The 13848-nt window shown below is 47.5% G+C and overlaps 2 protein-coding genes across 3 annotated transcripts in view; both read left to right on the top strand.

The window, feature by feature from the left end:
- LOC146427388 (26S proteasome non-ATPase regulatory subunit 4) overlaps window positions 1–481 on the top strand; it is a 93609-nt gene extending 93128 nt beyond the window's left edge. The window contains exon 12 of the mRNA XM_085082673.1: window positions 335–481. The gene's annotated coding sequence lies outside the window, so the exon portion shown is untranslated. The remainder of the gene's footprint in view (window positions 1–334) is intronic.
- The window catches only part of LOC146427387 (zinc finger protein 687-like), a 99273-nt gene that overhangs the window by 67645 nt on the left and 17780 nt on the right, over window positions 1–13848 (top strand). Inside the window, exons 1-3 of one of the 2 annotated variants that reach the window (XM_085082667.1) lie at window positions 1821–2005; window positions 9091–11156; window positions 13390–13568. In XM_085082667.1, the coding sequence (XP_084938793.1) occupies window positions 9093–11156; window positions 13390–13568 (2243 nt within the window). In that variant the 5' untranslated portion in view covers window positions 1821–2005; window positions 9091–9092. Of the gene's footprint in view, window positions 1–1820; window positions 2006–9090; window positions 11157–13389; window positions 13569–13848 lie in introns of those variants that run through there. The other variant, XM_085082670.1, reaches the window with a different exon arrangement.

Below are 13848 nucleotides of genomic sequence, written 5' to 3'. Positions count from 1 at the left end.
TTTCCAGAATTTGGGGATTCCCAACATTGGAATCCCATAAAACCCTAAAATCCCTAAAGACTGGAGATTCCCAATATCAGAATCCCATAAAACCCCAAATCCCAAAATCCCCAATATCAGAATCACATAAAATTCTGAATCCCATAAAACCCCAAATCCCAAAATTCCCAAAGATTGGAGATTCCCAATACCAGAATCCCATAAAATTCTGAATCCCATAAAACCCCAAATCCCAAAATTCCCAAAGATTGGGAATTCCCAACATCCCAATCCCATCAAAGCCCAAATCCCAGAATTCCCAAGGATTGGGATTTTCCCTCTCCCACCCCTGCAGTGACCCCATGGGCTCCTTGGCCAGCAAGGACAGCAAGGACAGGAAGGACGAGGAGAAGAAATGAGAAATCCCAGAAAAATCCCAAAAATCCAGCGGTGAGGAAATTGGGAGTTCGGGAATAAAACGATTTTTTGTTGGGATTTTCGGGAATAAAATTAGGATTTGTTGGTCTATTGGGTTTTGGGGTTTTTGTTGTGGTGAGGTTGGCAACAGGTGAATCCCAGAAAATCCTGAATCCCAAAATTCCCAAAGATTGAGGATTCCTGATATCAGAATCCCATAAATCCCTGAATCCCAAAATTCCCAAAGATTGGGGATTTCCAATATCAGAATCCCCCAAAACCCCAAATCCCGGAATTCCCAAAGATTGGGGATTCCCAACATCCCAATCCCATAAAACCCCAAATCCCCTGTTGAGGAGAATCCCAAACTTTCCAGAATTTGGGGATTCCCAACATTGGAATCCCACAAAACCCCAAATCCCAAAATTCCCGAAAATTGGGGATTCCCAATCTCAGAATCCCATCAATCCCTGAATCCCCAAATTTCCAAAGATTGGAGATTTCCAATATCAGAATCCCACAAAACCCCAAATCCCAAAATTCCCCAAATTGGGATTCCCACAAATCCCCAAATCCCTGGAATTCCCCTTCTGACGTCACCGTGTCACGTGCCGCTGGGCGTGGCCTGCCCGCCTAGCCCCGCCCCCTGCAGCGCTCCCAGCATCCCCCGCGCGCTGTTTACAGCCAAACCGAGAGGCGTGGCTTGGCTCTTGATTGACAGATCTCCCGACCAATCAGCGGGCGCGAAGAGCGGATGTTGTTCTCCGGGCGGCCAATGGGATTGAGAGCAGGGCGGGGTTTGTGCTGATTGACAGCTCCGGCAACCAATCAGCGGCCGCGCTCGGCTTGGCGGGCTTTTGGTCTCTCCAGCCAATGGGAGAGCGAGGATTAGCGGCGGCTCTGATTGACAGCGCTCTGCACCAATCGCATCGCGCCGTAGCGGAAGTGGGCGGGGCATCGCTCAGAGCGCGCTGTGATTGACAGCCCGGGCAGCCAATGGGAGGAGAGGACTGGCGGCAGGGCGGAGCCGGGCTGGCAGCGCCTGGCCGGATCGACAAACCGCCATGGAGCCGCGATGGCCGCCGCGACCCGCGCTGGACCTGCGGCGAGATTCAACCAATGAGAAGCGAGAATTGCAAGGGGGGAATTGACTGACAGCGCGCTCAGCCAATCAGCAGCGAGTGCGACAGCGCGCTGCACCAATAGGACGCGATAGCGGGGCGGTAGGCGGAGCTTAGGGCTTTGAATGACAGCCGAGCGCCCAATCAACACCCCCACGTGGGGCGGGGCGCGCTCAGCCAATGGGGAGTGCGGCCAGCCGCGCGCCGCCTTGAGCGACAGCTGAAAGAACCAATCAGAGTGCAGATTTCCCTGAGTGACAGGCGGCTCAGCCAATCGGCGCGCGGCGGCGGGGCGGGCGCGCGGCGCGGCGTGAGGGGGAAGAAGCAGGAAGCGGCGGAGGGAAGAGCGGCGCTGAGGGGCCGAGCGGGAGCGCGAATAACAGCGGCAGAGCGGCGGGCAGAGCGGCCGGAGAGCCGGGAAAAGGACCGGAACCCGAGCGGGAGAACCGGAGGGGCAGCCGGGGAGCTCCCCGGGCGGGCAGCGGCAGGTAGGGAGGGCGGAGGGGAGGAGAGGCCTGAGGGGTCAAGGCCTGAGGGGAGGGAGGGAGGGAGAGGCCTGGGCGGGAAGCGCGGCCTGAGGGAGTGAGGGAGAGGAGGAGGTAAAACAGCCTGGAAATGAAGGGGGTTTGAGGGATTTGGGGTTATTCGTTATCCCGGAAAAATCCCGAGAGTTTGGGGGGTTTAATGGTCATTCGTTTTCCCCAAAAAATCCTGGAATTTGGGAGAATTTAGGTAGGGTTGCGGTAATCCTTACCTCCCAAAAATCCCGGGATTTCGGGGGGTTAATGGTCATTTCTTTTCCCAGAAAATGCTGGAATTTGAGGGGTTACTCTTTTTCCCAAAAAAATCTCGGGGTTTCGGGGGGTTAATGGTTATTCCTTATCCCGGAAAAATCCTGGAATTTGGGGATTTCACGGTCAGAGTTTTCCTAAAAAAATCTCGGAATTTTGGGGGGTTAATGGTCATTCGTTATCCTGAGAAAATATCTGGGTTTTGGGGGGTTTATGGTTATTCCTTATCCCGGAAAAATATCGGGATTTTGGGGGGTTTATGGTTATTCCTTATCCCGGAGAAATATCGGGAGTTTGGGGGGTTTGTGGTTATTCCTTATCCCAAAAAAATCTCGGGGTTTTGAGGCGCTACGGTGACTCTTTTTCCCAAAAAAATCTCGGGATTTTGGGGGGTTTATGGTTATTCCTTATCCTAGAAAAATCCCGGGATTTTGAGGGGTTACGGTGACTCTTTTTCCCAGAAAAATCTCGGGGTTTCGGGGGATTAATGGTCATTCCTTATCCTAGAAAAATCCCGGGATTTTGGGGGTTTATGGTTATTCCTTATCCCAAAAAAATCCCGGGATTTTGAGGGGTTACGGTGACTCTTTTTCCCAGTAAAATTCCGGGATTTCGGGGGATTAATGGTCATTCCTTATCCTAAAAAAATCCTGGAATTTGGGGGTTTCACGGTCAGACTTTTCCCTTGAAAATCCCGGGATTTCGGGGGGTTGCAGTTATCCCTTATCCCAAAAAAAATCCCGGGATTTTGGGGGGTTACGGTGACTCTTTTTCCCAGAAAAATTCCGGGATTTCGGGGGATTAATGGTCATTCCTTAGCCCCAAAACATCCTGGGATTTGGAGTGTTTAATGTTATTCCTTTTCCCCAAAAAATCCTGGAATTCGGGAGGGTTGCGGTTATCATTATCTCCCAAAAATCCCGGGATTTCAGGGGGTTAATGGTCATTCCTTCTCCCAAAAAAATCTCGGGAGTTTGGGGAGTTACGGTTATCCCTTATCCCAAAAAATCTCCTAAAAAATCCTGGGATTTCGAGGGGTTAATGGTCATTCCTTAGCCCAAAAAATCCTGGAATTTCAGGGTTTCACGGTCAGACTTTTCCCAAAAAATCCCGGAATTTTGGGAGGTTATGGTTATCCCTTATCCCAAAAAATCTCCTAAAAAAATCCTGGGATTTTGGGAGGTTATGGTTATCCCTTATCCCAAAAAACCTCCTAAAAAAATCCTGGGATTTTGGGGTCTTAATGGTCATTCGTTTTCCCAAAAAATCGCGGGATTTCGGGGGGTTGTGGTTAACCCTTATCCCAAAAAATCCTGGAATTTTGGGGAATTAATAGTCATTCCTTCTCCAAAAAAAATCCTGGAATTTGGGGGTTTCACGGTCAGACTTTTCCCAAAAAAATCCTGGAATTTCGGGCAGTTACAGTTATCCCTTTTCCCAGAAAAATCCTGGAATTTTAGGGGAGTTAATGGTCATTCCTTCTCCCAAAAAAATCCTGGAATTTCGGGGAGTTAATAGTCATTCCTTATCCTAAAAATATCCTGGAATTTGGGGGTTTCACGGTCAGCCTTATCCCAAAAAAATTCCAGGATTTTAGGGAATCACAGTCATTCCCATCCTGGAATTTTGGGGAATTTTATCTTCCCTCCTATCCCAAAAAAATCCCAGGATTTGAGGAGATCATTCCCTAAATCTGGAATTTTTGGGAATTCCCAGTTTTCCCAAAATCCCAAAATGATTTTTGGGAATCACCATCAGCATTTCCCTGGAATTTTGGGGAGTTCTTCCCACCAGGAATTCCCAAAATTTAGCTTTTTTTGGAATTTTGGGGAGTTTTTCCCACCTGGAATTCCCAAAATTTAGCTTTTTTTGGAATTTTAGGGAATTCTTCCCAGCAGGAATTCCCAAAAATTTAACTTTTTTTTTTTTTAATTTTAGGAGTTATTCCCACCTGGAATTCCCAAAATTTAGCTTTTTTTGGAATTTTAGGAGTTATTCCCACCAGGAATTCCCAAAATTTAGCTTTTTTTGGAATTTTGGGGAGTTATTCTGAGCCAGAATTCCCAAAAATTTAACTTTTTTTTAATTTTAGGGAGTTATTCCCACTGGGAATTCCCAAAATTTAGCTTTTTTTTGAATTTTAGGAGTTATTCCCATTGGGAATTCCCAAAATTTAGCTTTTTTGGGAATTTTGGGAAGTTCTTCCCACCAGGAATTCCCAAAAATTTAGCTTTTTTTGGAATTTTGGGGAGTTATTCCCACTGGGAATTCCCAAAATTTAACTTTTTTTTTTAATTTTGGGGAGTTCTTCCCACCTGGAATTCCCAAAAATTTAGGTTTTTTTTGAATTTTGGGGAGTTTTTCCCACCAGGAATTCCCAAAATTTAGCTTTTTTTGGAATTTTGGGGAATTCTTCCCACCAGGAATTCCCAAAAATTTAGCTTTTTTTGGAATTTTAGGAGTTATTCCCACCAGGAATTCCCAAAATTTAGCTTCTTTTGGAATTTTAGGAGTTCTTCCCAGCAGGAATTCCCAAAAATTTAACTTTTTTTTTAATTTTAGGGAGTTATTCCCACTGGGAATTCCCAAAAATTTAGCTTTTTTTGGAATTTTGGGGAGTTCTTCCCACCAGGAATTCCCAAAATTTAGCTTTTTTTTGGAATTTTGGGGAGTTATTCCCACTGGGAATTCCCAAAATTTAGCTTTTTTTTGAATTTTAGGAGTTATTCCCATCAGAAATTCCCAAAATTTAACTTTTTTTGGAATTTTGGGGAGTTCTTCCCACCAGGAATTCCCAAAAATTTAGCTTTTTTTTGGAATTTTAGGAGTTTTTCCCATCAGGAATTCCCAAAATTTAGCTTTTTTTGGAATTTTAGGGAATTCTTCCCAGCAGGAATTCCCAAAAATTTAGCTTTTTTTGGGGAGAATAAAAAATTAAAATTCCCCCAAAAATTCCTGATTTGAATTCCCAAATTCCTGAGGGAATTTCTTGGTTTTTCCAATTATTTTTAGGAGAAAGAATTTCAAAAATTCCAATGGTTTTGGGTGGGAAAATGTGGGAAAAGTGGAATTTTCCAGGTCTGGGATAAATTAATTAATAAATTTAATAAATTTAATTAATAAATTTAATCAATAAATTTAATCAATGAAATCATAAATTTCCCAATAAATTTTGGGAAAATTCCTGATGGATTTCGGGTTGGGAAAATTGGGAATATTTTGGGAAAATAAAGAGGAAAATTGGGATAAGGAAAAAAAAAATTTGGGGAAAAAAATGGGAATAAAGGGAAATTTGGGATTAGGAAAAATAACAGGAAATTCCTGCTGTTCCTCCTGGTTTTTTGGGAATTTGGGAATTTCTCTGATTTTAGTGGGAAAAAAAAATGGGAATTTTGGAGAAAATTCACTTTGGAATTCTGGAATGAAAGAAAAAACCAAAAAAAGGGAATTTTTATTTTCTGGGAATTTTTTCCAGGAATTTTTTCCAGGGAATTTATATTTTCCTGGGAAATTTTTCCAGGTTTTTTAAATTTTTAATTCCCAAAATGGTTTTTTGTTCCCAAACCATTTTTTAATTCCCAAACCATTTTTTTAATTCCCAAACCACTTTTTTAATTCCCAAACCATTTTTTATTCCCAAAAAATTTGTTTTTATTCCCAAAACATTCTTTTAATTCCCAAACCACTTTTTTATTCCCAAAAAATTTTATCCTAAAAATTTTTCATTCCAAAAATTTTTCATTCCCAAAATATTTTTCATTCCCAAAACAAGTTTTAATTCCCAAACCATTGTTTAATTCCCTAAAAGCTTTTTTAATTCCCAAAATATTTCTTTTATTCCCAAAACATTTCTTTTATTCCCAAAACATTTTTTTATTCCCAAACATTTTTTTTTATTCCCAAAACATTCTTTTTAATTCCCAAAACATTTTTTAATTACCAAAACATTTTTTTAATTCCCAAAATATTTTTTTATTCCCAAAATGTTTATTTTATTCCCAAAATATTTTTTAAATTCCCAAACCATTTCTTTAATTCCCAAACCATTTTTTAATTCCCAAAAAATTTCTTTTATTCCCAAAAAATTTCTTTTATTCCCAAAAAATTTCTTTTATTCCCAAACCATTTAATTCCCAAACAATTTCTTTAATTCCCAAAATATTTTTTAAATTCCCAAACCATTTCTTTTATTCCCAAAACATTTCTTTAATTCACAAACCATTTTTTTATTCCCAAACCATTTCTTTAATTCCCAAACCACTTTTTTAATTCCCAAAACACTTTTTTAATTCCCAAAACAAACCCAAAATATAAAATTTTAAAAAAACATTATTTATTTATTTAAATCATAACTTATTTATTTAAATTATAATCTATTTATTTAAAAAATCAATTCCATTTATTTTTTTCCCCTCAAATCCCAATAAAATTCCGAATCCCTGGCAAGCTCTGGAACATTCCAAATTCCCATTTTTCCCATTTTTCCCATGGAATTCCAGGAGAATCCTCTTGCTTTGACCTCGAGGAGTTAAAAATAAATCCAAACTAATCCTATTTAATCTCCTGCCGGGAAAACTTCCGGAATTTTCCCATTCCTGACCCCAAATCCATGGAAAAAATGGGAAAAAACCCACTTTGGGCAACTTCCTGATCCTGGGTTGGGCTGGAAAAGGGAAAAATTGGGAATTTCTGGGAATTCCTGGTTTTCCAGCCTTTTTTCCCACATCCCAAATGGGGAAATAGATGGGAAATGGATCCTGAAAATCCCAAATGTGTTCCTGGTTTGTCATCCTGGGGTTGGGATTGGGGATTGGGATGGGTTTGGGATTGGGATTTGGGATGAGATTGGATTTGGGGTTTGGAATTTGGGATTTGAGATTGGGTCGAGCTAAGGATGGGATTGAAGTGGGATTTGGGATTGGGTTGGGATTTGGGATTGGATTAGAATTGGGATGGGTTTGGGCTGGGATTTGGGGTTTGGGGTTTGGGATTTGGGATTTAGGATTGGGACGAGTTTAGGATGGGATTGAAGTGGGATTTGGGATTGAATTTGGGATTGGCATAAATTGAGGATGGAATTGGAATAGGATTTGGGATGGAATTGGATTGGGATTTGGGATTTGGGATTTGGGATTTGGGATTGGGATGAATTTAGGATGGAATTGGGATGGGATTTGGGATTTGGTTAGAATTGGGATGGAATTGGATTGGGATTTGGGATTTGGGATTTGGGATTGGGATGAATTTAGGATGGAATTGGGATGGGATTTGGGATTGGATTAGAATTGGGGTGAATTTGGGATTCGGGATTGGGTTGGAATTGGAATGGAATTGGATTGGGGTTTGGGATTTGGGGTTTAGGATTGGCATGGAATTTGGGATTGGATTGGGATTTGGGATTTGGGATTTGAGGTTTAGGATTAGGATGGGATTTGGGTTTTGGGATTGAATTGGGATTTGGGGTTGGAATTTGGGATTTAGGATTGGGTTGGGATTTGGGATTTAGGATTGGATTTGGGATTTGGGATTGGAATGGTCTTGGGTTGGGCTTGGAATTTGGGATTTAGGATTGGATTGGCATTTGGGATTGGATTGGGATTTGGGATTGGGATTTGGGATTTAGGATTGGATTGGGATTTGGGATTTAGGATTGGATTGGGATTTGGGATTGGATCTGTTTCCCACCTCAAATCCATAGGGAATTTGGGGTTGGAATTGGGATTGGGATTTGGGTTTGGAATTTGGGATTGGGATTGGATTTGGGGTTGGGAGTTGGGGTTGGAATTGGGATTGGAATTCGGATTGGATTTGGGGGTGGAATTGGGGTTGGAATTTGGGATTGGATTTGGGGTTGGAATTGTGGTTGGAATTGGGATTGGATCTGTTTCCCACCTCAAATCCAGAGGGAATTTGGGATTGGAATTTGGGTTGGAATTGGGATTGGATCCATGGCTCTTTTCTCTCAAATCCTGAGGAATTTGGGATTGGAATTGGGATTGGGATTGGAATTGGGGTTGGATCTCAGTTTTCTCACCTCAAATCTATAGGGATTTAGGTCTGGAATTTGGATTAGAATTGGGATTGGATTTGTGGCTCTTTTCCCTCAAATCCAGAGGAATTTGGGGCTGGAATTGGGGTTGGAATTGGGATTGGATCTGAGGTTTCCCACCTCAAATCCCAAGGAATTTGGGCTGGAATTGGGGTTGGAATTGGGATTGGATCTGTAGCTGTTTCCCCTCAAATCCCAAGGAATTTGGGGTTGGAATTGGGATAGGATCTGAGGTTTCCCATCTCAAATCCAGAGGGAATTTAGAGCTGGAATTGGGATTGGAACTGGGGTTGGATCTGATTTTCCCATTTTCAACAATCCAAAATTCCCATTTCCCATTTTCTATTTTCCTATTTTCACTATTCCTATTTCCCATTTTCTATTTCTGTATTTTCAATATTCCCATTTCCCCATATTCCCATTTTCCCATTTCCCAATTTTCCCATTTCCCATTCCCCGATTCCCATTTTCTATTTTCCTATTTTTAATATTCCCATTTCCCATTTTTTTATTTTCCCGTTTCCCATTTTTGATTTTCCCATTTTCTATTTCCCATTTCCCCATATTCCCATTTCCCATTTTCAATATTCCTATTTCCCATTTTCTATTTTCCCATTTTCAATATTGCTATTTCTCATTTTCTGTTTTCCTATTTTCTATTTTCCCATTCCCATTTTCCCATTTCCCCATTTTTTCCCAAATCCCCATTCATCCCCAAACTCCCTCTCCCCAGCCATGGGCGACATGAAAACCCCGGACTTCGACGACCTCCTGGCCGCCTTCGACATCCCCGACATCGACGCCAACGAAGCCATCCACTCCCACCACGAGGATCCCGAACCCCACGGCAAACCCATCCCGGGAGATCCCAACCCCGGCGCCGACCACGTCCTTCCCCACGCCGACATCTCGGCCGTCAGCGTCATCGTCAAGAACACCGTGTGCCCCGAGCAGCTGGAGAGCCCCGAGCCCCGCGGCAAGGACGTCGCCCCGCGGCTCCTCCAGAACGGATTCGGCGCTTCCGACATCCCCAAATCGCCCAGTTCCCGCGGGGTTGAGGGTTCGTCCAACGGGGAGTGCTGGGGGAAGGAGAAAAACCCCAAAACTTTGGATATTTTCTCCCACTTCAGCCCCGATCCCAACGAGGACGGCGCCAACCTCATCGACAGGGCGCGGGAATGCAAAGCCAAGGAGAAATCCCTCGCTGTCCCCTCGTTGTCACCGTCACCGACTCCATCCTTGGATTGTAAAGAACCACTGGGAGAATCCACGGAAAGCTTGGATCCCAATTTTCCACCCTCATTCCGGCCGGGATCCGGCGGATCCCATCCGGTCGCGCGGATCAAGAAGGAAGATTCCGACCCTGAGGATCATCCTGGCCGGAGCTGCAGCCCCAAAGGACTGGCCGTGACCCTCGGGGACAACCCCCTGGAGCACCTCAAATCCGTCACCGTCCGCTACTCCCGCGATTCCCCGGCGGCGCCGTGGCCGGGATCGGAGCCCGGCGGGAATTCCGGCAGCTCCGAGCTCAAGCGTTCCCCGGGAAGCCCTCGGGAGTCTTTTTCCTCTCCTGGAATCCACATTCCTCCTTCTCCCAAGGAAATTTCCCTGAAGGAAGAGCGGGAAATGCTGGAGAAATCCGCGGGAAGCGCTTCCAGCGCCGAGGAGGAAGAAGAGGAGGAAGAGGAGGAAAACACCAACTCTCCCACCTCCAGCTCCTCCCGGCCCCTCAAAGTTCGAATCAAAACCATCAAAACCTCCTGCGGCAGCATCACCAGGACCGTCACCAGGGTTTCCTCGGATTCCGAACCCACCAGAGCCGAGAATTCCCAGGAAACCTCTCCGGAATGTTCCGGCGCGATCACCCCGGAGCCGTCCAGGGAGAAACCGGATGGTTTGAAGAGCCCCGAAGGAGCCAAGGTGGTCAGTGTCCAGCTGGGCGGCGGCGCCAAGCTGAAGGGCGCCGTGCTGCCCGTCGCCGCCATCCAGAGCGCCAGCAGCGCCATGCTGATCGCCGCCAGCGTCGCCCAGCAGAAATCCACAGCATTCCCGGGAAAACCCGGAAAAATCACCGCCAAGAACATCCTGAACTTGGTTCCTCAAGCTCTTCCCAAGGGAGATTCCCGGAATAACGGGAACGTGGGGAAGGACGGAGGAACGGGGCCGGCCAAGGCGGCGCCGAGCGCGCCGGGCTCCGTCATCTCCCGCAGCCAATCCAGCCTGGTCGAGGCTTTCAACCGGATCCTCAACAGCAAAAACCTCCTCCCCACCTACAAACCCAACCTGAGTCCTCCGGCGGATTCCAGCCTGGCTCTGCCACCCTTCGGCTACCGCTGTTTGGAGTGCGGAGACGCTTTCGCCCTGGAGAAGAGCTTGGCTCGGCACTACGACCGCCGCAGCATGCGCATCGAGGTCACCTGCAACCACTGCTCCAAGCGCCTGGTGTTCTTCAACAAGTGCAGCCTGCTGCTGCACGCCCGCGAGCACAAGGACAAGGGCTTGGTGATGCAGTGCTCCCACCTGGTCATGCGGCCCATCGCCCTGGAGCAGATGATCGGCCAGCCCGACATCACCCCGCTGGTGTCGCTGGCGTTGCCGGCGGGGAAGGTGGCGCAGGACGGCGGGAGCGCCGGGGCGGAGCTGCCGGTGTTGCCGTTGCCGGGGTCGGGGTCGGGCTCGGGGTCGGAGCAGGGCAGCTACAGTTGTTTCAGGTGTTTGGAGTGCAAGGAGCAGTGCAAGGACAAGGCTGGGCTGGCGGCGCATTTCCAGCAGGCGGCGGCCGGCGGAGGAGGGAGCATGGTGAGAGGGGAGAGGGGGAGAGGGTGGGAGAGGGTGGGAAGGTGGTGGGAGAGCAGTGGAAGAAGGTGGGAGGTGGTGGGAAGGTGGTGGGACAAGGTGGGATGGTGGTGGGAGAGCAGTGGGAGAAGGTAGAAGGTGGTGGGAGAGCAGTGGGAGAAGGTAGGAGATGGTGGGAGAGCAGTGGGAGAAGGTAGGAGATGGTGGGAGGTGGTGGGACATGGTGGGAAGGCACTGGGAGAAGGTGGGAAGGCAGTGGGAGGTGGTGGGAGAACAACAGGAGAACAGTGGGAGAAGGTGGGAGATGATGGGAAGGTGCTGGGAGATGGTGGGATGGTGGTGGGAAAAGGTGGGAAGGTGATGGGAGAGCAATGGGAGAAGGTAGAAGGTGGTGGGACAGCAGTTGGAGATGGTGGGAGAAGATTGGAGATGGTGGGAAGGTGCTGGGAGAAGATAGGAGGTGGTGGGAGGGCAATGGGAGAAGGTGGGAAGGTGGTGGTAGAGGGTAGGAGATGGTGGGAGAAGGTGGGAGATGATGGGATAGCAGTGGGATGATGGGATGGTGGTGGGACATGGTGGGAAGGCACTGGGAGAAAGTGGACCCAGTCAGAATCCCAACCCCGTGGCCAAATCCCACAGCCAAACCCCAGGAGTCCCAATCCCAGTCAGAATTCCATGAATCCCAGGGCCAAATCCCAATGAGAATTCCATCAATCCCAATCCCAGTCAGAATTCCATCAATCCCAATCCCAGTCAGAGTTCCATCAATCACAATCCCAGTCAGAATTCCATCAATCCCAATCCCACGTCCCAATCCCAGTCAAAATCCCACGAATCCCAATAACCCTACAAGTTCCAATCCCAGTCAAAATAACAGTAATCCCAGTCTGAATCGCACCAATCCCAGTCAGAATTCCATCAATCCCAATCCCCCAAATCCCAATAATCCCAGTGACAATCCCATCAATCCCAATACCCCCCAGGTGTGCTCGGCGTGCCCCATGATGCTGCCGAACCGCTGCAGCTCCAGCGCCCACCAGCGCATGCACCGCAGTCATCCTCCCAATCCCATATCCAAATCCCAACAATCCCAGTAATCCCAGTTAGAATTCCATCAATCCCAGGGCCGAATCCCACTCTGAATCCCACCAATCCCAATAATCCCAGTCAGAATTCCATGAATCCCAATCCCAACAATCCCAATGTTCCCAAATCCCCCCCAGGTGTGCTCGGCGTGCCCCATGATGCTGCCGAACCGCTGCAGCTCCAGCGCCCACCAGCGCATGCACCGAAATCCCACTCTGAATCCTACCAATCCCAATGCCACAAATCCCAATCCCACTCAGAATCCCACAAATCCCAATAACCCTACGAGTTCCAATCCCAGTCAAAATCCCACCAAACCCAGTCTGAATCCCACCAATCCCACATCCAAATCCCAGCAATCCCAGTGAGAATTCCATCAATCCCAACAATCCCAATAATCCCAACAATCCCAATACCCCCCAGGTGTGCTCGGCGTGCCCCATGATGCTGCCGAACCGCTGCAGCTCCAGCGCCCACCAGCGCATGCACCGCAGCCGCCCTCCCAATCCCATATCCAAATCCCAACAATCCCAATAATCCCAAAAACCCAAAAAATCCCTCAAATCCCAAATACCCCCCAGGTGTGCTCGGCGTGCCCCATGATGCTGCCGAACCGCTGCAGCTCCAGCGCCCACCAGCGCATGCACCGCAGCCGCCCTCCCAATCCCATATCCAAATCCCAACAATCCCAATAATCCCAGTGACAATCCCAACGATCCCAATGTTCCCAATAATCCCAAAAAACCCCAATAATCCCATCAATCCCAAATCCCCCAGGTGTGCTCGGCATGCCCCATGATGCTGCCGAACCGCTGCAGCTCCAGCGCCCACCAGCGCATGCACCGCAGTCATCCTCCCAATCCCATATCCAAATCCCAACAATCCCAATAATCCCAGTGACAATCCCAACGATCCCAATAATCCCAACAATCCCAAATACCCCCCAGGTGTGCTCGGCGTGCCCCATGATGCTGCCGAACCGCTGCAGCTCCAGCGCCCACCAGCGCATGCACCGAAATCCCACTCTGAATCCCACCAATCCCGCTCAGAATCCCACAAATCCCAATGCCAGAAATCCCAGTAATCCCAGTGACAATCCCAATAATTCCAGTGACAGTCCCACAAATCCCAGCAATCCCAAATCCCCCAGGTGTGCTCGGCGTGCCCCATGATGCTGCCGAACCGCTGCAGCTCCAGCGCCCACCAGCGCATGCACCGCAGCCGCCCTCCCCACGTCTGCCCCGAGTGCGGCGGCAACTTCCTGCTGGCCAACTTCCAGGGACACCTGCGGGAGTCCTGCCTGCACTTCTCCCGCAGGGTGGGGTACAGGTGGGTGAAAATCCCGGGAATTTGGGAGTTTTGGGAATTATGGGGGATTGTGCGGTGGTGGTGGAGTTGTTTTCCGTGGAAAAGTCCCAAAAAATCCCGTGGATTTGGGATTTGGGCAATGGGAATGGTTGGATTTGATGATCCCAGAGCATTTTTCCAGCATAAAAAATCCCAGAATTCCAGGGATTGGGAATTCCAAGAATTCCAAGGCATTTGAAGTGGAAGTGATGGGCAAAAAAAGAACTTTTGCCCATGGAAAGTCCCCAAAAAATCCCATGGA

Source organism: Lichenostomus cassidix, chromosome 25, assembly GCF_008360975.1.
Source record: "Lichenostomus cassidix isolate B80296 chromosome 25, HeHo_3.0, whole genome shotgun sequence".
In the NCBI taxonomy this organism is placed as follows: Eukaryota; Metazoa; Chordata; class Aves; order Passeriformes; family Meliphagidae; genus Lichenostomus; species Lichenostomus cassidix.
Note: the sequence above shows the minus strand (reverse complement) of the source record. Positions and strands in the feature narration are given on the sequence as shown.